At 40.5% G+C, this 25,034-nt stretch overlaps 3 protein-coding genes across 7 annotated transcripts; 1 reads left to right on the forward strand and 2 right to left on the reverse strand.

The window, feature by feature from the left end:
• The first annotated feature begins 1,021 nt into the window (after positions 1-1,021).
• Positions 1,022-14,710, forward strand: rrbp1a (ribosome binding protein 1a). Of its 5 annotated transcripts, none has more exons than XM_034152563.1 (27): positions 1,022-1,252; positions 3,386-4,295; positions 5,428-5,582; positions 5,711-5,833; positions 6,454-6,606; positions 6,750-6,868; positions 7,061-7,214; positions 8,256-8,394; positions 9,541-9,722; positions 9,810-9,844; positions 9,936-10,011; positions 10,117-10,154; positions 10,244-10,325; positions 10,418-10,458; positions 10,551-10,629; positions 10,718-10,810; positions 10,925-11,011; positions 11,097-11,186; positions 11,270-11,362; positions 11,446-11,496; positions 11,599-11,679; positions 12,077-12,160; positions 12,360-12,437; positions 13,037-13,120; positions 13,238-13,336; positions 13,944-14,105; positions 14,188-14,710. In XM_034152563.1, the coding sequence occupies exons 2-27, from the start codon at positions 3,404-3,406 to the stop codon at positions 14,224-14,226; spliced, it is 3,309 nt and encodes a 1,102-aa protein (XP_034008454.1). In that variant the 5' UTR covers positions 1,022-1,252; positions 3,386-3,403; the 3' UTR covers positions 14,227-14,710. The 5 variants fall into 5 exon arrangements, with proteins under 5 accessions (XP_034008454.1, XP_034008455.1, XP_034008456.1 ...); XM_034152564.1 differs by having other exon boundaries at positions 10,721-10,810; XM_034152565.1 differs by having other exon boundaries at positions 10,421-10,458.
• Positions 14,711-17,059: 2,349 nt separating this feature from the next.
• On the reverse strand, positions 17,060-19,258 carry LOC117499579 (cofilin-2-like). The gene is made up of 4 exons (XM_034152062.1): positions 19,149-19,258; positions 17,926-18,212; positions 17,655-17,731; positions 17,060-17,539 (listed from the first exon to the last, which is right to left on the reverse strand). Exons 1-4 carry the CDS (start codon positions 19,149-19,151, stop codon positions 17,433-17,435), a joined length of 474 nt encoding a protein of 157 aa, XP_034007953.1. The 5' UTR covers positions 19,152-19,258; the 3' UTR covers positions 17,060-17,432.
• A 1,735-nt stretch (positions 19,259-20,993) lies between these two features.
• Positions 20,994-24,787, reverse strand: LOC117499578 (cofilin-2-like). Its single transcript, XM_034152060.1, has 4 exons — positions 24,696-24,787; positions 22,335-22,621; positions 22,089-22,165; positions 20,994-21,975 (listed from the first exon to the last, which is right to left on the reverse strand). The coding sequence occupies exons 1-4, from the start codon at positions 24,696-24,698 to the stop codon at positions 21,860-21,862; spliced, it is 483 nt and encodes a 160-aa protein (XP_034007951.1). The 5' UTR covers positions 24,699-24,787; the 3' UTR covers positions 20,994-21,859.
• Positions 24,788-25,034: the final 247 nt, after the last annotated feature.

A 25,034-nucleotide genomic window follows, 5' to 3' on the forward strand; every position in this document is an offset into this window, starting at 1 on the left:
TGTTTATGCCCTAGGGGAAATTCAGTATTTATTTTTCCATTATGAGTGCAGAGGAGCTTCACATCTTCTTCATCATACTTACTTAATGACGTACAAAGGGACACTTTCACAAAGTGCTAATGCATCATATTAATACAATTGATTTGGGCGTTCATATAAAAGAGGGTGCGGTAAACAAGTCACCAGTGCTAACAATGTTATCCTGCAACTCACAGGTGACATTTCCAACACGTTAAGGCGTTGCTGATCATTTCTGGTAAACCTGTTGCCTTTTTTGAAAAGCTTACTTTAGAATGTGAAATACTTTTGATGCTGTGATCTGTATAGTAGTGGAAAAAACTAAAAGTAACTTAAAGTCCCATAATAGGAAATAGTTCATTAAAATAAAATGACTACTTTGGGTAGTAAAATAGAAGTACTAATCAATAGTTGCAGACATACAGTGTTTTTATCAAACCCCTACAAATCTATTTCAAATTCAATTACAATTCCAAAGACACCAAATGTGGCAGGCTGCATTTTAGGGATTTTTTTTATTAAATGATGCACAAGCTTGAATATTTCCATATGATGGAATGTTTTCTCTCAGTGTAACCATCATAAAGCTTTAAAGTAGAGGTAGAACTGCTGATATATCTACATGAATAATTTCAAATTCCTAATGTTTTTGCAAACAATAAAAGGCTACTGTTACTGAAACTGTTAAGTCTGACTGTGTACACGTAGACTGCAATGGAATGGAGTTCAAAACGCAGGGTTCTCTTTGAAAAGGTAAAAAGTAGAACTCTCTCTCAAAATAGCGAACATTACTAAAGGACAAGGTGAATAGCCTGCTTTAAAAGATTTCCTTCAGCAAATTCCATGAGTAAAAGTATAGCCTTTTCTTTTCAAACTTAACTTTTGTTTCATTCAAAAAAGGACACGACTTCACAAGCCTTCTTATTACCACAAAGAATACAACTCCCAGCATGCTCATTTCCGGTTTGAGTGCCTCCTAGCCAATCAGAAGCCTCCTGGATTTATGGCAGCTATCTGGGGCACAGGGCCAGCGCGTCTAGCCAGCTCGAAGTGCCACGACTTCACAGACCACGGATTCTCCAGCTGAGTGAGGGGGACAGCACTGGGAAAAAGCTAGTTAGCTAGATAAATAGGTTGCTTTGCAGAGTGGTCTCTTCACAAGTTACAACTTGAAGCGTTTTGCCCTCTCTCCATTCCCTTTGAAGCCAGCAGGCGTAGCTACATCTCCAGCGAGGTAACGTTGAGTGTTGGAGTCCTGGATTTATTTTTAATTCATTTTAGCCATCGTTAGCTGGCTTGGGAAGCTATCTGCTGCTAACTCCTGATGTAACTGCTGGTACAGAAAGACAGCCGGATAAAGTTATCTAACATAATTTAAGAATTTTTCCCTAATTAAGCATTTAGTTATCTATTTTATTGTAGCTTCTGGAGGGTAGTTTTGTTACGTAAACCGGCTCTTTATAACATAATGTGTAGCACGATAGCCAAGTTAATTGATTCCTAGTGGTAGCTACAATGCTAGCTTGCAAGTAAGGATGAATCATTTCATATAGAAGTATTTACAGCATAACACACATTGTATTCGTTGTAATGTAAGTTAGATGGACAACGAATAAGAGTTGCGTTTAGTAATACAAATCAGGCTTCTTTCGGTTGTGTCCTCACTGTTGTAATGTTTGATGTTAAATACATTAATGTCTTTCAAATACTTTTGCTTTTGTATTTAAAGTACCGTGTCGACTAACGTTTGGCGAATATTTCTCATCATGAATTATGTCTGCAACTAGTAATGACTGTCCTTGGAGGAAAGAAACTGTATGCATTAACACATTTACTTCCACGACGTAATAAAATATTTTCTTTTTAGATGCATCTGTTATAGGTATTCCAATGCTCATAAATGAAATCTAGATACTTTAGACTTGGAGGTTATGTAATGGTTATGCAAACTTAGTTTCATCTTATAGTCCTATCTTTAATGGACATTGAGATGTAGGTGAAACTTCAGAAAGTCAGCCTAAGTCCTATTTCTCAGTTAATTCGAGATGCACTGACGTGTGCCATCATAAATAAGCAGGCAGTACAAACTCACACTTACACTTCTTGCTTTTAAACCTGGCATCCAACGTGGACTCTGGACTGAGTTTCGATGATCCTGAAATTGCTCAGCAGTTTCCCTTTACAAAGTCACACTGTTTGTTTGTTTTAAAACGGTAAAGCTCCACAATGTCCCCTCTTAGCATTTTTATATTTCCTGATAGGATAACATTCCTATCCATGATATAAACAAGGATATAACAGACAGCGCTGCAGGAATAAATCAAAGAATGAGTTTTAGTGTCCCTAAGATGCTATCTACTCTGAGCCAACTTTCCTCCCCTGCAGGCTCAACTTTCTGGTTTGTGCCACGAGCCTCCAAGAGCCTTAAAGGGACGGCTAAAAGATCCTTGAGGGGATGTTTTTTTTCAGGGCAGGAAATTAACACTCACCATCAGCCAACTGCTGGACATTTTTGCAGTGTCTTGTAATGTACTTTTTGTCAGGAAACGTTTTCACCGCTATGGTTGGAATAGAGTCCACTATCTTAAATTGTTTGGAAGTATATGTAGTTAATTCATCTTTCACACATGCACACCAAACTCCAAACTAGCTCTGATTACTTCATCAGCATTCATCAAATATTAAAACATTTTTTACTTTTTACCTACACCTGATTTCAGTAATCTTTCCATCCATTGTTCAATATAGTATCCATTTATTCTCGTTGTATAATGAGTCCAAAACAATGGGGCTGTGTGCTGATGAGTAAGGTGACATTTTCATTTAGAAAACACTGTACTTTAGTTAATCTTTTTCCACCTTACAACAGCAGTGGTATAATAAAATATTATTGTTTTGATGTGAAAACAATTCAAAACAGTATCAAGCAAATCCAATTTGAGATAGACATTTGGACAATTTCTCCCATAGGATATTTTCAATTCTATGTTTTTAGGGAGTCTTAGTCTGGGGCTGATATTTAATTGTATTTACTTTTGGCGTAGTTGGTTTTGGTGCAGTCAGTCCTCTGCTGTTTGTCACACAGGTTGCTGATAAGATTTGCTGGTCTGCATTATGTAGCCAGCCTCGGGGCATACATTTATGGTGGTAACAGTGACACCTTCAGGCGATTTTTCTCCAGACATTATAAATCACAATTCTGTCTCATTACCGGTCTGTTAATAAAGCTGCGTTTCAGTTTGCCATGGCACTGAGAAATGCTTTTTGCGGTATCAGTTTTAGGAACAGCATCAGTTTCTTTTGGACATTTTTTTTTTTTTATTTGTGTCCACTGTATAGACAAGTCTGCTTCTTTTCTTTTTTTTAGGTCAACTGAAATTTCAAAATGGATATCTACGACCCCCAAACCCTTGGGATAATGGTGTTTGGTGGATTCATGGTGATCTCTGCACTTGGGATCGTTCTTGTTTCCACCTTCTCCATGAAGGAAACCTCCTATGAGGAGGCCCTGGCTAAACAACGCAGAGAGTCAGGTAAAATTCAGCCTACTCGCTCTGACAAAAAGAAGAAGGACAAAGTGGCCGAGAAGAAGGGCCGTGGAAAGAAGAAGGAAGAAAAGTCCAATGGAAAGATCCCAGAGCCTGATATAATTGAAGAGGAAGTCATTGAGCCTGCTGATGCCCCAGTTGAAGCTGCTGCCCCAGTTGAAGCTGCTGAACCTGAACCTGTCCCTGTTGTTGAGGTTAAGCCCACTGCAGCCCCTGCCCCAGCAGAAGCCCCGCCGACACCTGCTGCCGAACCAACTCCTGCTATTTCTGAGCCCTCCCCTGCACCCTCACCTAAAGAGAAGAAGAAGAAGAAGGTGGCGAAGGTCGAGCCAGCCTCTACCCAAACAGTCGTGGCTGCCCCCGCACCCGTCACATCCTCCGCAGCCCCTGTGTCTGCCCTGACTAAAGCGTCTGCCCCTGCGCCAGCCAAAGCTGCTGCAGCCCCAGCCAAGACTACACCTGCTCCAACCAAGACTACACCTGCTCCAACCAAGACTACACCTGCTCCAACCAAGACTACACCTGCTCCAACCAAGACTACACCTGCTCCAACCAAGACTACACCTGCTCCAACCAAGACTACACCTGCTCCAACCAAGACTGCCCCTGTGCTGGAAGCTGTCACTAAAGACGTCCCTGTGATGGCGGTGCCCCCAGTGGGGTCTCAGCCAGCTCCTGCTGCTGCAGGAAAAGGACAGAAGAAGGCCTCCAAGAAAAAGGCTGAGCCTGGTAAGCAGATTTGTTTCAGAGATATCCATTTATCATTTTTCAGCTATAACTGTATTTTGATTAGAGAAAAAATTTAAATAGTATGCTGTAATTTCTATATTTTTCAAGCGGTTATTAAAGTATTCAAATATTAAAATCTACAGATACATTTCAGTAGGGGAAGACAATAATACTCGCTCATTAGACCTAAGAGTCCTTTCTGAAGTGTGCATGGCCAAGACCCTAAAGGGCATCCCATGAACTGCAGTTTCTAGTCTGGCCACTATGCCAAAATCACAGCATGGCGTAACACTTAAGTGCGATCTTATTACACTGATTTATCAGTATTTTTGAATAAATAATCAAACTTTTTTTAATCTAAAAGATGCCTGTCGTTTGGTCTCTGCTTAATCCCCTGTCAGATGTGGTGGACTATTGTTGTGCTTGACGTAGTTAGGGTTCTACAGTTTCTGTAAAATTCACTTGCCCACGATCCCTTCTCTAATTATCAAGGATCAAAGACTCTGTACTCTTATCAATATGCTGTTAAAGTAAAACCATCATTGTCAAAATTAGCCCTCTCCTTGGAAGTGGAAACTGCTCGTCTAGACAGGAACTACACTAGCCATAACACTGGTGATAGTACTCGGACATGAATGTTTGGTGAAGCGGGGGCACGTCTGCAATGTTTAGCCCTATTCACTCACAATATAAGGCAGTAATTCCCTGTCAGTACTGATGAACTTCTAGCTGTGTGCCCGTGGAGAGTAGTGCCAATGGAAGAAGTGGGTGATGTCTGGCACTCAGCTCTGGAGGGCATAGAGCCTGCCCGCCTGTCTAAACACCACTGCCCTGTTTGGTTAGCTAACAAAGGCTCTTAGTGCCCTGACAATGGTGGTAGGCAGCAGAGTACGGTTCTCTCTTGCCTGAGGGCTTGTCTCCGCCTGGTGCCACAGTGCTCCATCATTTTGCCTTTCCGACGCTGCCCGGAGACCCAGACCCAAAGGAACAAGTCGCAACCTTGTACTTTTCCTCTTACAATGTTGTTGGAATTGATGGTTCACTGTAGCTTTCTGAGCTTTAAAACATGCGAAAAAAACTCCTTATTTCATGTCATATGTGTTTATTCAATTGCTCTGTTTCCCCTCTTTAGTGGCAGTGATGGATTCCCCTGATGCTCCTCTGTACCTGCCCTACAAGGCCCTGGTTTCCACCATCAGCAGCATGGTGTTCAGCGAAGGAGAGGCCCACAGGCTCATCGAGATCCTGTCCGAGAAAGTTGGCATCATTCAAGACGCATGGCACACGGTATTGAACTCATCAAGAAAAAGACTCATGTTAAACTAACTGGAGTGCAAAGGCTCACTGAATGCATATGAGACTTGTAGGGAGGCCCACTTAATAAATGTTTGCTGTTTATCTGTGTACGTTTTCAGGCCTCTCAGAAAGGTGACCCAGTGGCCATGCTGAAGAAGCAAGTGGAGGAGAGAGAGAAACAGCTGGCGGCAGAACAAGAGGATGCTACTGCATCGAAGAATCGTCTCAGAGAACTCACCAAGGTTAGACGTCTCTCCGAAAAATGTATGTGCATGTGGTGCCATATTATTTCTACATCCTTCTGTATCCATGCTGGCACCCCTATGAGACGCTCAGTACTCATCACATCATAAACCAAATTGTTACATGGATGAAAATCATGTAAGGCATTAAGTGTTGTTTTGCTTGAAGGTGGTAGTGGAATAAAAGGTAATGTAGTTGCCTACCTCTTTTGTCCTGAAGGTGGCACTAGAGGAAAGTTAACAGTGTGACTGAAATAAACAGGTCACATACATAAGGAAGAACGCCAGCCTAGAGGCCGCAGGTCCATCCTAAGCTTCGCTGCACTAATCTCTCTCTTTTTTTTTTTTAATTACTGATTTGTTCATGATTAGGAAAACTCACAATAGTCTCTCTCACACATTACCAGGCTTTAGAGAAAATCAGCGGGTTGGATGCAGAATACCAAAGTGTATGTTTGTTTTTTTTTAATGTTGCCCTGATTCCAGAGTTGAATGGAAAAATGTGTCATTCTCTTGGCACTGGAGGAAAAACACAGATTTTGAAATGGCTTTTTGCCCTTTGTCCATGGACTCTACAGTGAATCTGAATGTGCTCTCTGACCTTGCCGTCTGTTTTTCAGGAGCTGTCTGCTGAGAAGTCAAAGTTGGCCAGTGTGGAGACCAGGCTGAGTTCCCAGCTGAGTAAGAGGGAGCAGGAAATGATTGCTCTGCAGGCCCGCATGCAGGCCAGTTACCAGGACCATGTCGCACAGACCCAGGAGCTCAATGGAAAGGTCTGTCCTTATAAACAATATTACAATTCAGATTCAGAATCTGGCTGCTAATTATAAATAGATTTTTTGTAAATTACTTCTCTTGACAAGGATGTAATTAGCTGTCCTTAATGACTGTTTTCCAAACTTTTTTTTTTTAATAGATCGTCAGCCTGCAAGACCAGTTAGAAAAAGGCCCCAATGCCCAGCTGGTCCGTCTGCAGCAGGAGAACTCCATCCTGCGTGACGCCCTCAACCAAGCCACTAGTCAGGCCGAGAGCAAGTGAGTTTTCCCTGGAGCAGTTAATGAAAAGCAGTGATCCAAACTGACATGCATTTTACCTTACTAATCCTAATTAAAGTGACAATAAAATTGAAAAAGTATGTTGTCAAAGCTGAACCTTTTTGTGAAGCCTCCTGACTCTTTCTGCCCCTGTCTCTGCTTGTGTGTCTCTGTCCGTTATTCTGTCCTTAGGCAAAATGCGGAGCTTGCCAAGCTGCGTCAGGAATGCACCAAGTTAACCAAGGACCTCGGAGAGAAGACGGGGAGTCTGCTTGCTGATGAGCACCTCAAGAAAGGGCTGGAGGCCAAGGTCTCCGCTACTGAGAAGCAGCTCTCCCTGATGCAGGTTGGCCTGTCCTTTGCTTACACCACATTATATCTCATTATAAATTACACTGGGTGTGATCACGTTACCACATGGAAACAAATGTATTCATCTTTCTTTTCTCAATGTTGTTTCTGACAGTTAGTTACAGAGTCTCTTCAGAATTCAAGTTTAGACCTTTCCCACACATCCCGTAACCCTCTAATGTTATGGTACGTTTAATTGCCTTGTAATCACATAGCCGAGGGCTGGGCTGGAATGTAGCCATACAATAATGGTGCTGCAGGATAAGGCTCCTCTGCACCAGCTGGAATGTGAGCGAGTCTCAGCACCTCTCCAGCCCTCTGTAACAGGCTGTATGGTATTTACAACATGTGACCCTCTTACAGAAGTACAACCCTGTCTTGCTTTATCTGTTCATTTGCTCTTCGTACATATACTATCAGCCTACGCAGTTACTCTCTGATGGAATGCTGTTTGTCTGAACTGTTACGGGTAATGTTGAGCAAGTCAGTCAGCACTTCCTGATAGTCAACTGTTCATTTGGTTTAATCATTTACGAAACATGCGTCCTAACAGTTCTTCAAACATGTTACGCAATGGATCAGTCAATATACATTAGACATGCTCAAGTGATGCAAAGTGATCCTTTCACATTTCTTTCACTTTTTGCTCCCTTTGTGAAATAGGTTACTGGTAATGTGAGCCTTCTGTTTTCAAAAACAAATCTGCTTAGAATTAACCTGACACAAAGGCACAGGCAGGCTAATTATCCCCTAATCCCCTTCAAAGACACTTTCTTCCAAACAAACTTTAAGGCTATCAAAATGTCTGTTTATTTAATTTCTTCTTACAAAACTTCTAACCGGAGCTTATTCTGATTATGTCAACGGTGGATGTCCCGTGAATATTCTATCATGTACTTTTCTCTGAATGTGTCGCCATATGATGTTTCAACAGAATTGTTCTGCAATTGGGAAATCACTCCTGCCAAAGCGGGATCATTTTGTGGATCTCTGCCGCCCCCTGCTGTTTAATCATGTCGATTAATGTTGTTGTCAGGCCAGCTATGCGGAAAAGGAGCAGGCGTCCCACAGGAGGATTGAAGAGGTGTGTGAGGAGCTCAGAGCAGCACAGGGTGCTAACAACAGCCTGCAGGCCACCTTGGACAATGCCCAGCAGGACAGCAGCTCATCATCAGGTCAGAATGGGGGGAAACCGAGTCTTAAAGGTCACCTATTATTTTTCGTGTCTTTTATACATAAATATTTGTCCCCTCTGTGAAAGTTTCAGGAACAAAGACCCCCTCTCTTTTTGTCCTGATCCATTTATATAAAAACCGGTCTGAAAATGAGCTGATCAGATTTTGGCCACTTTGTGATGTCATAACGATGTTTTGGCTTGTGTAACCAGCTGTACAATAGCTGCCCACTGCTCCTACTGCTAGGATGGGTTAAATGCAGAGGCCACATTTCACCGTGTGCTGTGTGCTCTGCATGTGTGACCATTAAAGAGGGTTTCATCCCTCCGATTCTATCTATCTATCTATCTATCTATTAGCCGATAACGAACCAAGGTAACACCCGCCCACCTTATCACCTGAATCTCCTCCTAGAGCTCCATTGTGTTCTTTAAACAAATATCTCTGAGGGGCGTGGGGAATGGCTCCTTGTTTTCATCTAAAGTAAAAGACACAGAATCAGCACTTTTGAAACAGGGCTGAAACAGAGGGGTTTATGGGATGCTACAATGCATGATCTGTTTGGTATTTTGAGCCAAACACTTCAGAGAAATGTTTTGTATATAACTGAGAACTATAATATATTGATGAAAAAGAGTATAATAGGGGACCTTTAATGTTTACAAGACGATGGATTGGGGTTGGATTCTTGTGAGTAAAATCAATGAGAACCAGTGGCATTATCACAGAATATAATACACAGGGTTTTGTCTTAACCAGTTAACAGGGGAGGTGCGCCAGCTTACTTTCGGCATGCGCCCTCATTTCGAAATGCCAAGTGTTGTATTCATGGACGAGTGGCAGGCAGCAGGCTTACACTTAAACTTTGATTTCTGAATTAGAATATTTCTTTTACATTCCTTTTTTTCTGAGGAAGTAAATAAACAGTTATTCTGGATTTATTTGTTGTTTGAGGTGCAATATATGACTCGGCAGCTTTAAAACATGAAGAAACTATTATTTTCTGCTTCACTCTAATGCATTAATTTTCGTCGGAAAGTGGGCGGGCCGTCATTTTGACTGGAAGTGACGTTAGCACCCTCGTACCATACTTTCTAGAAAACCCCTGTTAAACATAGACTACGTGCTGTCTATTGGTCCCTGCAGAGTTCCAGGTGCGTATTGGGAGTTTGGAGACTGAGATCAGTGAGCGCTCCGCTCAGGTGGACGCCCTCACTGCCCAGCTAGAGGAGACACAGGCAGAGAAAAGCCAGCTTGTACAGCAGGTGGCCACCATCAACTCCCTGCTGGAGGCCAATCAGACCAAACAGGAGGAGGATAACAATCAGGTAGGACTAACTCTGCAAGTTAGAGAATGGCCTCACGCTTTTACCACACAGCCACCCTTAACGATTTGTATTTGTCTGATTCGACAGGTGGATGCTGCAGAAGTGGAACAGCTCAAGCTCAGGTAAATGTTTTAGCTGACTTGTTGAAAAAAAAGCAACATCAGATCCAGAGCTTTTCCATGTATTGATTGAAATTCTATGCCATCTGTTCAGCCTTCAGGAGAGAGACAACCAGTTGAACACACTTCACGAAGAACTGAAGCAGCTGCAGATGAAGCAGGAAGCTGCTGTAAGTGTCGCAAACATCTGGTGTGAGATTTATTGCCAAATAGTATCACTTCTCGATTGAAAGAAACATACTTTGCTAATCACAAATAATCTGCTATTCTAACAGGAGAACACTATTGTGGATCTTGAGCAAAAAAATAAGAGGTATGGAACTTTTTGCTATCCATTTGTTTGATTAAAATCTTTTGGATCTTATCAATAGCTTATTCCAAATGGTGTCCTTTTTTTTGTAGTGATGACCTCGGCCTTATTACATCACTTCAGGAAGAACTTAAAAACCTCAAAGAAGAGATGGCGCAACCTAACAAAACACCAGTAAGTCACTCTCAATGTCTTGCAGCATTCATCACCTTTCCTGCAGGACAAAATAAGGATCCCTGACTCATTTAATGCATACTCTGTTTCAGCAGTCTGATAGCTCCCCAGAGCTGGAACAACTACAGAACAGGTATGAGTCTTAGCATATGTGAAGAGATCATTCTTACTTATTGTTAAGACTGTTGTAGATCTCCATATTGACTATTTTGTTTCTTTGTCTAGCCTGACTGAGAAGGAGGCCCTTGTCACATCGCTACAAGAGGAGCTGAGAGAAGCGAGAGAGAAGACGACCAATGATGCAGTAAGGCTGTCTGTACACACTAGTGGCTTATCAATTGAGACCGCTGTTCTCTCCATCACCCTCCTGATTATGTGATCCATTGTTTTAGCAGAGCGTTGCAGCAGAACTGACAGCTTTCCAAACGGAAACCAAAGAAACTCTCCAGACACTCTTCCCACATATACCCATAGAGACAGAGCAGGTAGGAAAAGAGGATTTCACATGAGAAGTTGCTGAATGGTTTTAATTTGTAATGAATTATTCTGTAAAAATAATAGACATATTAATTATTTTTGTATTTTGTCTCCTCATATAGTCAAACTGGTTGGAAGTATATACACAGAAAGCTCAGGAGGCACTCAGCCAGCAGAGCCAGGAGCCTCAGTCGAGCACAGAGCTGCCTGTAAGCTACCTTTTTCTACTCTCAGCAAATACTGGTTAGAATAAGCCGTGCTGAAAAAAATCTGAATGTGTTTTCTTTGTCTTAGGAGCTGCTTGAGAAACTGAAGGAGGCTGAGGAGAGCCATGGCGTCCTGCAGGCTGAATGTGAACAGTACAGGACAGTCCTGGGTGAAACTGTAAGTGATTGGGGAAACTGAGATGTGTTCCTCATGGGGTATATTCATACAGCTCATTTATTCCTGTTCCCTTTCTCCTTCAGGAAAGAATGCTGAAACTTCTGCAGAATAGTGTGGAGGAAGGAGAGCTGGTATGGAGGTCAAAGATGGCTAACACGGAGGAGCAGCTCAGAGAGGTAAGTGATGATCCCTTCTTGAAATGACTGTGATTTGTTCATGATTAGAAAAACTCACAATAGTCTCTCTCACACATTACCAGGCTTTAGAGAAAATCAGCGGGCTGGATGCAGAATACCAAAGTGTAGAACAGGTGAGGATTTTCTTTTTCCAACACTTCAAAATGTCCTCTTGATGTAAAGGTGAGATATGTGTGCTGCTATGTGTAAAACTTAACTTTGGTTCTTTGATGCAGTTGAAGGAGCAGATGATGCTTCTTGAAGCCCAGCTGGAGAAGCAGTCAGAAAACCAGACGACCTCAGAGGAGACCGAGCCGGTAATGAGAAGTTTAGATCTACAGCTCCACCATTAGGGACTATTTGCATTATTAAATAGTGTTCTTGCAGATACAAAAAAAAAGCTGTTCACAAAGTCAGGTCTTTTCAAGCTTGTTTTTAATGTTATAAAAATGTCACAATCGTTAAGTCCTCTTTCGTTGTATTTCTTTATATCTTGATATTTATCTCTATACTACAACAACATTTAAGAGCATTTTCTACCTTTTTATTGATTGAATAATATGATTTAATATGTTTTAATTATTAAAACTGTGCAGGAGTTTTTATTAAAAATGAAAGTCTAGAAATGCATTTCCCATATTTTAAACTCTTGTGATGCATTTAAAACAAACCTGTCTGACATCTGTTCATTTCTGTGCCGTGCTCTGTAATCAGCTGACACTGCAGCTGTCGGAGAGTCAGAAGCAGCTGGATGTGGCCCAGAAGGAGGCCCAGGCACACAAGGAGGAGCTCGCACAGGTGACTTTACTCACCTAACCTGCTTTCCTATCCTTCAGACCAATATTTTCCACAGTCGTATACCAGTCTCACTGAGATGACACGTAGCAAGGAATTCCTGGAAATCCCTCGTTTGATCTACAAGCTACAGCGTCTTTGGCATGGAATGGAAATGTGTGGATGGGTTGGTTATGTAACTAGTGGTGGTTTCATGTTTCAGGTCAGAGAGCAGGTGGGCGAGATCACGATGCGGGCTCAGCAAGAGCAGAATGGCCCATCTGAGGCTCAACCAAGTCAGGTCAGGGTGCAAAGGTCACAGTGCACCCTTCACTTCCGGTCAGAGAGTTCTGGACAGAAACTCTGAACACTTTTCCCTATTTGTTTTGTAACAATTCTTTGTAGAGAATTTCCTAAAAGTAAACATTGATTTCATTAAGATATTTTCTTTATGATCTGGTTTAACACTTGGTCCAACCCCCTGTCCTAAGTCAAGGATGTGGTCACGGTACACGTATACTCAGTGACGCGTCCTGACAAAGGGCTGCAGTTCCAGTCCGTCCAGAATTCCTCTGACATAGCTGCTGTTTATGCTAACCACTGTTTGCATTGACTGAGTAGACATAACTCTAACCAATGCTTTTTTCTCACCTTTTTCAGCATGCTCACTTTTGTTTTCAGATATTTGTTTGTATGATTCCTAACATCAACAGAAGATTTGTGCTAGCCTTCCGTCTGAAATAGTCTGAGAGGCCAATAACTCGGGACACAGGACGAGCAGCTTTTGTGTGTGTGTGTGTCGTGCTGCTGCTTTTGCACAACAGTGTTTGCATACACCTGCATGCATTAGCCTTTGTTGGTGAGTGTGTATTTATTCTTTTCTTTTTTTTCTTCCATTAGTTCCAAAATAAGTTGAGTCAGACAACGGAGAAGTTGCAGGAGGAGGTGTCTCACAGACAGCAGCTTTCGGAGGAGTTTGAGCAGGTATCAGCCATTGTTCATGCTCTTTTCTTTGTTTTGATTTTTGTTGGTCTAGTCACACCCGAGGGTGACTAATAAATGCTGTGACTAACATGAATTTGTGTTGTTATCAACCTCTAGGCTCAGAAGACTATAACAGACCTTCAGGCTCAGTTGGATCTTCTGAATGTTTCTGCTGAGTCACCAGAATCTGACACAGAAGATGTTGCACAGCTCACGGTGCGCTAACCAATAACACCTAGAAAATGTTTCACTGTGATAGATGCTTTGTGTATTTAAATACTGTTCACTTTCAGTACAATTCATCCAGAACGGTCATTGATCAGAGCTTTATGTTTTTCTCAGCAGTAGGTCATAAAGGTCTGTACAGCACTGATCCTCACTAATGTTAAAGAGCCTCAAGTTTTCAATATAAAAAAAATACATAATGAAAGACAATAATATGAATAAATATTTAACCACGAATTTGAGCATAATTCAAAACGTTGCTCATTCCTATTACATTGAATTGTTTACAATTGAGTTGTACAAGTCCGTTTTTTACTTTGCACTATTTTTCCTAATGAATCTTATATTTCATAATGCCAAGTTTATTAGGAATAACTGTTGTATAAAATCTAAATGACCTGCAATTAACTCTGAATGGAAGCATGGAAAAGTAACATTTCAGAAAAATGAACTGAGCTTTACAGTATTTCACAGTTTTATGGTTACTGGAGTTTGGCTTTATTCTACGTCTTATTAATTTTGATATTAAACATCTTCATTTTGAGTCTCCTGTTTGCTGTGTGCTTTGAAATAACGAATGGTACTGCTGTTGGAACAGGAGCGCCTGGAGAAAGAGAAAAAGCTGTCCAAAGACCTCGGCCAGGCAGCCACCAAGCTCCAGCAGCTTCTCAAGGCCACTCAGGAGCAGCTGACCAAAGAGAGAGAAACCGTGAGAACACTACAGGAGCACCTGGAAGACAAGGTGGAGACACCTGAAGTGGTAAGGCTACTCACACACAATTCTAAGCTCAAACTTTCTTAGCATGCTTGGCGATTTTGACACTATATTTCTGTTTTTCAAGGGGGAATATGTGGAGCTGAAGGAAGGAACTTCTGTCTGAAAAGGAAGTTCACTGCAGACACTACAAAAAGAACCTGCCAAATAAGCCTTATGATTACCATAGTTATGCATTCCAAAACTATTACTTTCTTGTACTGTAGTTGATTGCATTTGTTGCAACTGTAGGAATCAAGTGTTTGATATTATGAACATTTCAAAGTAAGATTAGAGGAGATGATCCTGCTACGATCTTCATTGAAACCCACATTCGATCAAGACATTCTGGCTATGTCAGAAGTTATTTATCCCCCTGCCTTATATTCCAGACATGTACCCATAGTTCAGTGTTAAAAAGGGAAACCGATTGTACGTCAAACGTACATCAACCTGTGCAATTACTTTGTATGTCTTTTCTATGTGGTTGAATGATGGGAACATTTTATGGTTCAATGTTTCATTCACTTTTAGAGCCTGCTTTCTTCTTAACTGGCTGCCAATTACACACATCAATTTGTATGAATGAATAAACTACGATGTAGCTCTATTTCCCGTTCAGTGAATGTGCAATGAGTGCAGGCGGTAGGCCTACGCAAAGTTAAAGTTGGTTATTGTGTGTATGTTATATTTTTGACAAAGCTTCAGATCTGGTGTGCATTGAACTGTTAAACCTGCAAATACAGTAGCCTAGATCGGCCTCATGATACTTAAAACATAGACTGTGGATTACTACACTGTCATTTTAAATTGTAAACAATCCTGCCAGGTTAAGAAAAGGCTGTGTAGCCTATCCGGAAGAGGTTTTGATAGGAAGTATGACAACGCAGCAACATCGCATCATACAGACACATGAAGGTCATAAACTAACCAGAGTAGACCCAATCAATCTCTATAGGCCTATCCTTCAATAACAGGACTGACTTTTTTTTAAAGCCTGTTTTAAAAATGCGTCATTTCCTAAAGCTTACCGAACAGTTTCGGTCGCATGATTACAGACGAGGAAGTATATAACTAGGTGGAGTTATTTTTGCGGGTCTCTTCAACAACCATGTATGGCTTTGTTTCTGCACAATGTTTGTCTGTCATCCTCCCGCCCACACAAGCGTAATTTTCGGGCAAATATCAGGAAGATTTTTAATACGGAAACGAGCGTGTGTAAGGCGGATGTGGTGTTCGTCGACAGCGGGGACTACCTTCCTCAGGATGCCACTGCAAACAGGTTTCCCTCAATTTGGCTTGAATTTCAATAAACACCTAATTGAGACGACTCAAGTTGGCTGATTTGCGGTGCATTTCACTCGTTCAAACCTGTGAAATTAATTCTAGTTTAAACCAAAAATGCCAGTAGGCCTAGAACATTTGAAACGGCTATTCCCGTGCTATGGCAATAGTTGGTGCAACAATAGACACAAGTAAAAAAAGAAAACTGCTTTATAATTACCAGATAAACACCCTAAAGTCGAAATGGTGGCCAAATGAGCATTTATTCACTTGTAAACAGAATTGTTCAACTTAACGTGAATGGAATAGCTACTACCTTTATATTTTTGGAAGTACAACCGTTTACATGACTTTATGGTACACATTAAGCCACAGCCTATAAGCCGATTTAGTCGAGGCATAAAGACTGGGAACTGTACAGTTACTGAACTGAATGGTGGCAAAAGTCCATTAATCTATCATAGTGTAAACATGTTGGTTCTTTGTGGGCAGGGTCCTGGACCAGTAATTTCATGGAGTCTCTGCTGGTTGCCTGTTAACAGGATTCTTCTACCGGCCCAATCCCAAACCACTCCCTCGACCCTACCCCTCCGTGGCGGAGTGAACTCCGTCTGTAGCCACACTCGCAGCTCAACGAGGCTCCCTCCTGTCATTTTTTTTAACTCTGCTGTGTAGTAAATACAGCGGCAAGCTTTGGGACAAACTCCCCTCTCTCCGGCAGAAACAGGAAATGCCGTAACTGTATGTAACAACGGTTTCAAATCAGCATCTCTTAGACAAAAAATGTAAATTAAGAACTCAAATAAAACTCCAAACATCTTTCATTGTGTTACTTTTTTGTAAAGCTCTTTTAGTTTTAAACCTGATGTTTATAAGCTTCTTAGTTTTTGCAACAGTCTGTAAATATACACAACTTTATAATAAAATGCACACATTTACCTTTTTCTAGACTAAACACAGGTATGATCCTAAGTTAAAAAAATATGAGGTTATCATGAGGTTGTTAACATCGCAATTTATCAGTGGATGTTTGCTGGAACTACTTGTAAACAGCGTGTTTCCTGACGGACACACACAGCGTGACTCCGGTCAGGTAGAGACCAGTCTCAAGTCAGCACCGATGCAGACTCGCTGTTTGAGGGCTTGATAGCCCACTCCCCCTCCACACTCGTTGGTTTGGAACAGCACTTAATGTGGCGGACCCTCCGCGCGAACGCGCAAACGGAGGGGTAGTGTGTAGGGGTAGGGTGTAGGGCGTGGTTTGGGATTGGGCCACCTTGATGTCATTAGGTCCAAAGTCATGGCTGCAATCATATGTGAAAGAAGAGTTAAAACTTTTTTCTGATTTCTAGCAACTGAAAATTTGGAACGAGCTACCTGATGTTTTTTGTAAAATTAGTATTATAGTCCCATTCAAATGTACTCAGTTTCCAATACATTTATTATGAACATTATCACTTTCAGTGGTTGGTAAAACGCAAGCTAAACCTTAAAACCCGGGTTATCCGAAAGTCATCAGGCCAACAAAGATAACCTCCCGAGTCTGACACTAAAAGGGAGGGAGAATCCTTTTGAAACACATCCAGGTGCTAAGACCAACCCCCAGCTACCTGCTAATTATAGCCTGATCCTTACCTGCTTTAAGTGAGAGAAGAAATAAGCACACCCATGCCAAATCGGTTGAATAGAGTTTATTTGACAATACACAGAGTCCAACAGCTGCTGCATTTTGACTTTGTAAAAGTACCATTTATATGCGTTTATCAAAGTGTAACAGTCTAGAAAAAAACATCAAGTATAGAATGGTTATTTTAAAGAATGAATACAATTACATCTCAACAAGACTAATTTCACAACCAAACTGGTGTGACTGGACAGTTTATAGGGCACATTTGTTTGTGTTACAGGAATGGAATCCAATCCTTCCCTTTAAGTTTTCTTGGACCAATTCAAAATACACAGATAATTTGGAAATGTTGCATTTATCTACTCAAATCCCTTCCAATGCACCGTGCCTGAAACAGGGGAAAGGTAGTTTGTTTAATGACCCTATGCTGCGTTGCCCTCAAGTTTTGATACTTTTTGTTTTAGGCGATCTGTGAAACAGTCAATGTCCATATCTTCAATGTCATTCACCTCCAGAACATGCTTGACACCTGTTGAAGAAATAAGAGTAACTTAAAACAGAGGGAACACCATTCCACTAGAACTATATGTAGAGTCAATTAAATGTGATAAAAACATTCAAGCAGAAAAATAAACCCAACTTACCCTGCGTAGTCTTCTGGATAGCAGATTTTGAGCTAGCATACTGCATTCTACCTTTGAGTACTGAAGTGCCAGGAGCCCTGAGGGGAAGAATAATTCCACATTAGTCTAGTGTCGCACCTTCACTTTAGGATTCTCACACAATAATATACATCCATAGAAAAAGCTCTCAAATACATGTGAGGATTTTACAAAGATAACATTGTTAGTCCTTCTCTACAGGGTTTATACATTTAAGAGTATTTAGGGCTTAAATTAAAGTACAAAGACCTACCACATCATAAAGACCAGTTCCTCTTTTTTAATGCCTTCCTTGGTTTCAAAGTGGCAGTCGTACAAGAAGTAGCGGCACTGATCAGCCAGCATCAGATTCTTGACGAACTTGTAGACATCTTCCACGTCTTCCAGATCTTTTTGCCGGTAGATTTTCTCCACTTTAATTTCCACGTCGATATGAAGTACCACAATTCTTATCCGTTCCTTCTCGTCATCATCACTTTTCACTACTTTCATGGCATTGAAGATCTGCTTCACTTCGTCAGCGACTTTTACTCCAGACGCCTGTTTTGAGAAGACACAAAACATTAGATATTTAGCACAAAGAAAATATACACGTGTTGTCACATTTGAAATGTGTCCAATGTTTGACACATTTTTGATTACAGAGATATCGTAAGAGACAAAAACAATCAATACAATGCAGTTAAAATTGATACAGATGGGTAAGATGTTGTATTTTGAAAATGAGAACTACAAATCAAAGAGTAGATGTAAGTGGATGGATTTCATTTAGATTTATTGACTGGCAAGTTCCGCACCAAATCTTATTTTAAAGATAAATGTTCATAGTCTTGTAAAATGATATTAAATTAAATAAAGACCACAGTATGAGCACTTTAGTGAGATGTGGGTCTTGGCTCCTGTATGAGCAAACTTTGTTCTCTCATACTTTGAGACAGAAAGCAGAACTGAAGAGATTAAGAAACAGGAAGTTCTTCAAAACTAGGCTTTAGGGAGAATTGTTAACACTACTAATGCAATTTAATTTGCAAATATTCCATCAGCTTTCAGCAGTAGCATGCCGTGCTGTAGCTTCCCTATGAATTTGTAAAGGCCTTGGCTCTGTCAAATTCCAGTCATTGTGGAACAAGTTAGCACAAGAAAGACCGCCCCAAGGGATTCTCTCTGAGTTTGAAGCACGGACAAAGCTCCCTCCATTTTGGAGGCAAAACCACACCTTGAGCATGCCCTTTCAAATTCCAAACTCTCTTTTCACTCAGCAAACTATTCACTCATAGAAACATCAAATGAACATCTTACACTCTGTAGATATAATGACAACCAAGCTTCACTGGTGTTCAACGTTTTACATGCTGAAATGAGTGTGTTACTTCAAAGTTTCATCATCTCTACATGCATGTGCTTTGGGGCACACATAAGTTGTTAAATGCCACAGCGCAAGGTAATCCTGCCATATTCTTTGTGAAAGGTACTCACCATTTTGCTTGTGATGTGTGAAGGAAACAGGCAACTGAGAAAAAATGGCAGCAGCAGTCAAAATGCTGAAGGGTCATAAGGAAGCAGAGCAGGTTGACTCATAGAGGAGGAGCTGGGCTGAAGACACCACCTCCAAAGTAGCCCATCCCCCTCTTCCCAGGTGTGTGAGACAGTTTCAGCTGCAACCTCAGCATTTGCATTTATTCACATTACATTTGATGCCTAAATCACATTAGATTTATGGGCTTCATTGTCCATCACAATTAAAAACATTTTAGTCACACTTTCCATCATCAGTTAGGTAGAGACAGAGGCCTTCCTTTTTAATGCAAACACCAGGTGAGCTTGAGTCACTCACCGGTGGGCGCGGCACAAAACACCCTTATATGGAGAACAAACCTGTCCACATACTTAACTTATCTGCTGCTGAGACGCAGCTCAGTGGCCTTATAAGGTAAAAAACAAAGGATGAGTGCTCAAGTTAAGTCAAAGGATGTATCAATCTACCTTAGGAAAATTGAGACGTTACGCCTCCATGAGATTCCAATTGTCGTAATAGTGTTGATCTCCAACACTTAGATTTCCACTAAACACAGTAAATATTCAACAGATTTATATACTAACAACAATCTGGACAATATTAACTTCAAGTGTATGTTTTAATTTGTCAACATAGTTCCTGATGTTTTTCATTTTCTGTAAAGAGTGATGAGTCAGTGCAGTTTACATGATTCACAAAAAGTAACGCTGGTGCACATTTCTCTATAACATAATCCAATAATTTAAACTTTTGTTCTAAATAATTTAAATGTCAGTCAAATATAAAAAAAATTGAGTTAGTACTTTAGAATATTGAGGGATCACGCAGACTGGACAGGATTTTCCTAGCACTCTTGTAAAGGAATCAATGTATAGTTTGAAATGTGCAATGTAATGCTGCTGTCTGCCTCAAGACCATACTTTTTTGCAGGCATTAAATAAAAATACTACAAATATCAATGAACAAAAAGATAATAGTCTAGTCTATCTAGTTAAATTACAGCATTTTATTATTATCCATGGCACACTAATGTTCTTCCTCATTTTTAGATGATGGATAGTCCAGAAACGTATTCAAAACTCTTCTTTTGAAACAGCATTCAATAGATACCAAACGCTTCCTCCACAGTGACTATTTTTAAATAGAGATACTCTGCTTCAGCATCACAGTGGCTTTGCTTCTCCTGTGGGGCTCAGTGGCTCACAGAGTCAGAGTCCCGCCCACATCCGGACTACTGTCTGTTTCAAAAGCAGAGTGCATAAATGTCAGCACATGTCATAGCTTGCCTGCTTACATTTACACCACACGTTGCAAGCCTTGGAATCTGTGACTTGTTAAGAAAAACTGAAATATCCTGTATATATGTTAAATAGTTGAAAGCCTGTTAAGCAAAAGTATGATAGTTAGGTATATAAAGCCATCTTTTGGAAGCCTAAAGTTTTTATTTTTTATTTGTTTTATCATAATAACTAAGGTAAGGCCTGTCTGCCAGTTCTAATGGTAGCGTGTTCATGGTAGTAAAAGGGGAAATAAAACCCTAAACCACACGGAGCAGGAAATGGCTGCTGCATAACTCTCTGTCAGTCGAAAACTTCATGCTGCTGCAAGCACATTGTCAATTTGGCCACAACCCGTTCAGTGACGTTGAAGCAGCAAACCTAAGTCTATGAGAACTCTGACATCTACTGGTAAATTACAAAACCTGAATTGTTCATCTGTGTTTGCTTTGTGTAACATGGGGTGTCTGAATCTCTTGTATGTTTAGGGATAACTAGTTTGAGGAAGGAAGAAATGTGAGGAGACGATTTGCATTTGCTAGCTCAACAGAGCCCAGATTTATTACCTCACCACAGCAACAGTTAACCTGAGGTTGAGGTGTCCCCAATAAGGCAACTCAATCAGGGTGGCTAACCTGCCGCTTCTTTGAACTTCACAAACACAATGTAGCAATTTGCACATATAACCCCTTTGGCCAAGCATGTAGATACTGCTCAGCCAATAACCAACTGTGGTGGACACCTCCCTCAATAAAACCACAGCTACACATTACTCATAAGCAAGAACTAATACCCAGCATTACAATATTTTTGCAACCATCTCCCTTTCTTACTGAAGCGTCTATGTTTGAAAGGCTTGAAAGCTCGCTAAACTTGCAGATGTGTTCAGTTTGTCAATACTGACATTTGTTTGCCTAAACTAGCTATCATATGTACGTCTAATTGGACAAGCATCTAATTTTGTTTTAGATTTATAGTGACTATTTTTCAAAAAAGATAAAGGGTACCATAACATAGATGGGTTTGCCTTTTTTGAGGATATTTAATGCAAATGGCACCATGTATAATTTCATTAAAATGAACCCTACAAATTGTTGAAGGGCCCCCGCCCACCTCATGGGCCCTAAGCCTGCACTGCCTTTTATTTACGTCCTTTTATGGCTGTAGAATAACAAGAAATGTGGAAACAATTACAAGAAAAAAACACCAAAGTTCCATTAAGAATGTTAACGAATGAATAAAGTTACACCCGGATAAAACTATTTTTTAAAGCCAAAACAGTGTGCTTGGACAGTTTGGAGGGGTACAATCACTTGATTTCGGAATTGTTGCTATCATCCCCTAACATTCCTTAAAATGTGCCTTGTTATGAAAAATGGGAGTAGCAGTTTTGTTTAATTACCCCTCAAAGGGTGCCCCTCCATTTTGAGAACGTTATGTTTAAGGCGTTCTGCGAAACTATCCGGCTCCATATCTTCAACGTCATGTATCTCGAAGATATGCTTGACACCTGTTGAAGAAAACATAGTTACTTAAAACAGATGAAACTCCATTCAACTTGAACTGTAAAGTCAAGCGTAATGAATGTGATAAAACATTGAACAAAGCAGAAAAAAAACTTACCCTGCACAACCCTGCACATAGCACTTTTTGAGCTAGCATACTGCATTCTACTTTTCATAGGTCCATTATCAGGAGCCCTGAAGGGAAAAATAATCTTATTAAGTGTCCCACAGAGACTTTACTTCAAAACATTCAAACACGTTTCCATAGGATAAGAGTAGACTTTAGGATAAAATAGGATTTTACAAAGTCCTTCTCCTTCTAAATACAGAGTATTTAGGCTTCAATAAAAAAACAAAGACCTACCACATCATAAAGATCAGTTCCTCTTTTCGACCTGACTCCTTGGTGTCAAAGTGGCAGTCATACAGGAAGTAGCGGGACTGGTCCGGCCGCATCAGATCCTTGATGAACTTGAAGACATTGTCCACGCCTTCCAGATCTTTCTCTCTGTAAATGTTCTCCACTTTAATTTCGCCATCAATCCAAAGTTGCACGATTCTTATACGTTCCTTCTCATCATCGTCGGTTTTGACTACTTTCATGACATTGAAGACCTGCTTCACCTCGTCAGCAACTTGTACTCCAGACGCCTGTTTTGAGAAAAACACAAAACATAATATATTTTGCACAACGAAAATAATAAACCTGTCACATTTAAAATGTGTCCAATATACAAACATTTTAAGTTATAGACAGATCACAAGAGTAACACACAAAGTTACTCTGACCTAAGATTTTCATCGTCATAACTACATTGTAGCTATGTAGCCTACGCATGACCAATAAAAGCCTTGAACCTTGAACCAAAGACAAATTTGAAGAAATGCCTCACGGTTGTATGCCTCCACCAACCAGCCATTTACAGTACATCGATGTCTGTCTAAAATGTGATCACTCTGTTCATATTTCCTAATAGACATTTCTGTGAAATTGTCATAATTATCATGGATTCTTGTGTTATGGCCAAAAACAATGCTTTGTGAGGACATATTGACACTTGACCAACAATAATACTTTTTTCATCCCTGGGACCAAGTGAACATTTGTGGCAAATTTGAAAACTGATTTAAGTTTACCCATTTGGATAGGATTTTGTGTGTTCAAAGCGTCTAGTACTAACCTGTGTAACAACAGCTAAAGATACTTTGCTGATCAGAGATGGGGTTAACTGTGGTTCAATTTAAGCTAACTGTCAATGCAGGCCCTGCTGGCTCTGCTCCCCAGCAGTCTCCCCAGCAGCCTCCCAGCAGTGGTGAGGATGAGGCAAGGGTATGAGTCGTTTTTCCTTTTTCTACCTCCCATTTCATTATAATTTAAAAAAAACTTGCAAAACGTTTTGGGACCATTGCAAATCTCAGGTCAGCTCCACCCTCTCATTCTCTAAACCTAGGGCTGTCTGGGGATACAGAGACTCACCATCACCTCTGGAGGAACATCTGGTACTACAAGACAGGCCATACCAGGGCTAAATGGTTAGCATGCTTATTTCCGTAGATATCTCTGGAACCCAATCCATAGACGTCCTGGAAATAACGTCAACTCTGTAACCTCTTCACATTCTCTTGGGTTAGATATATTTTGTAATGCTTTCAACTACAATTCAGGCCAAATCTGACACATTAGCACATTAGCTGCAGTGCTCCATGCTAGGACCCACCTCCCCTGTTGGACCATTTTGAGTCCCGGGTGGGAGAAGGAACTGACGTCTAAAAGTATAACGCCAAGGTAAAAATTACAATCATATTATTTCGACACTGTAGCTAGCTATTCTATTGTCATTAGCAAAGCAAAGTTAACATTAGCCCAACAACCCAATTAAAAAAAATCTGAATTGAATAATTCAAGTTTATGTTACCTAACTTTATAAGTTACAGCTATGTCGAAATATTAAAGTTGGATTTTATATAATAAAATATAATATGGGACATCATGTTAACATTCTTTATTAATAAGGAATAATAAGAAAAATAAAACAGACAAGATTTTCCGTGATGAAGAAGCGTTCCCAGGATCTGAAGTAGGTCATAGCCTGGTGCTCTGCACTGGGAAGCTATTGATTCAACATGCAAATAAACCAGCTTTGAACTAACAACATGCCATGGGTTTTGTCATATTCTAGTCATTGTGAAACCATTTGGCACAAGACGACCAACAAGCAATTATTTCGTAACAAGTTTTAAGCACGAACAAAGCACCACACCTTGAGCAATCCCAACCAAATAGGTTTCACTGAGAGCAGAGCTCTCTTTCTCATGAATGCCCTGATCACATTCACACATTTATCCATCGATAACTTGAAGCTGCCCAGTATACTGATCCATCGGCCACTGAGCAGAATGGTAAATTCAATGGTGGTTATGAGAGAGAGGAAACTGCTGTTTTTCACTTTTCCAACCCTGGTCTTCAGCTTAGTCCTCTTTCATTTAGGCAACCGCTAAACTGTCTTTTTACCTAGCAAACCATTCCATCAAGAGAAACATCTGAAACAAATCGTACACTTGATATAACGACATATAGGCTAATACAGTTGTAGTGTAGTGTTAACATGAGGATTATCACTTTAATCATCTCTATTGCTTGTCCTGTGGGGCACAAAACTGCCAAGGAAGTTTAAATGATACAGCACAACACAATCCAGCCAAATAATTTGTAAACGCTACTCACCATGTTGCCTCTGTTGTGTAAAGGAAATAAGCTGCAATAATCAAAATGTTGCAGGGTAATAAGTAACAAGAGCAGGATGACTCATAAAGGAGGAGCCAGGATGAATGAGCACACCTTTCAAACTATGTGTGTCACATGTTTAAGGGTGTTTCATATCTTACCTGTTTGGCTAGAATGAACACAAAACTACGATTACAATTTGAGTGGAACAAAGTGCACCCAGTTGTGGGTGGCATTTGGGTCCTTGTTTCACAATTACTGTTATATGTTACTTATTAGCTACATGGCCCTAACGTGTGAAGTTATACAAGCATTTGTACCAGTGCTTTTCACAAGTAG

Source organism: Trematomus bernacchii, unplaced genomic scaffold (assembly GCF_902827165.1).
Source record: "Trematomus bernacchii unplaced genomic scaffold, fTreBer1.1, whole genome shotgun sequence".
NCBI lineage: Eukaryota > Metazoa > Chordata > Actinopteri > Perciformes > Nototheniidae > Trematomus > Trematomus bernacchii.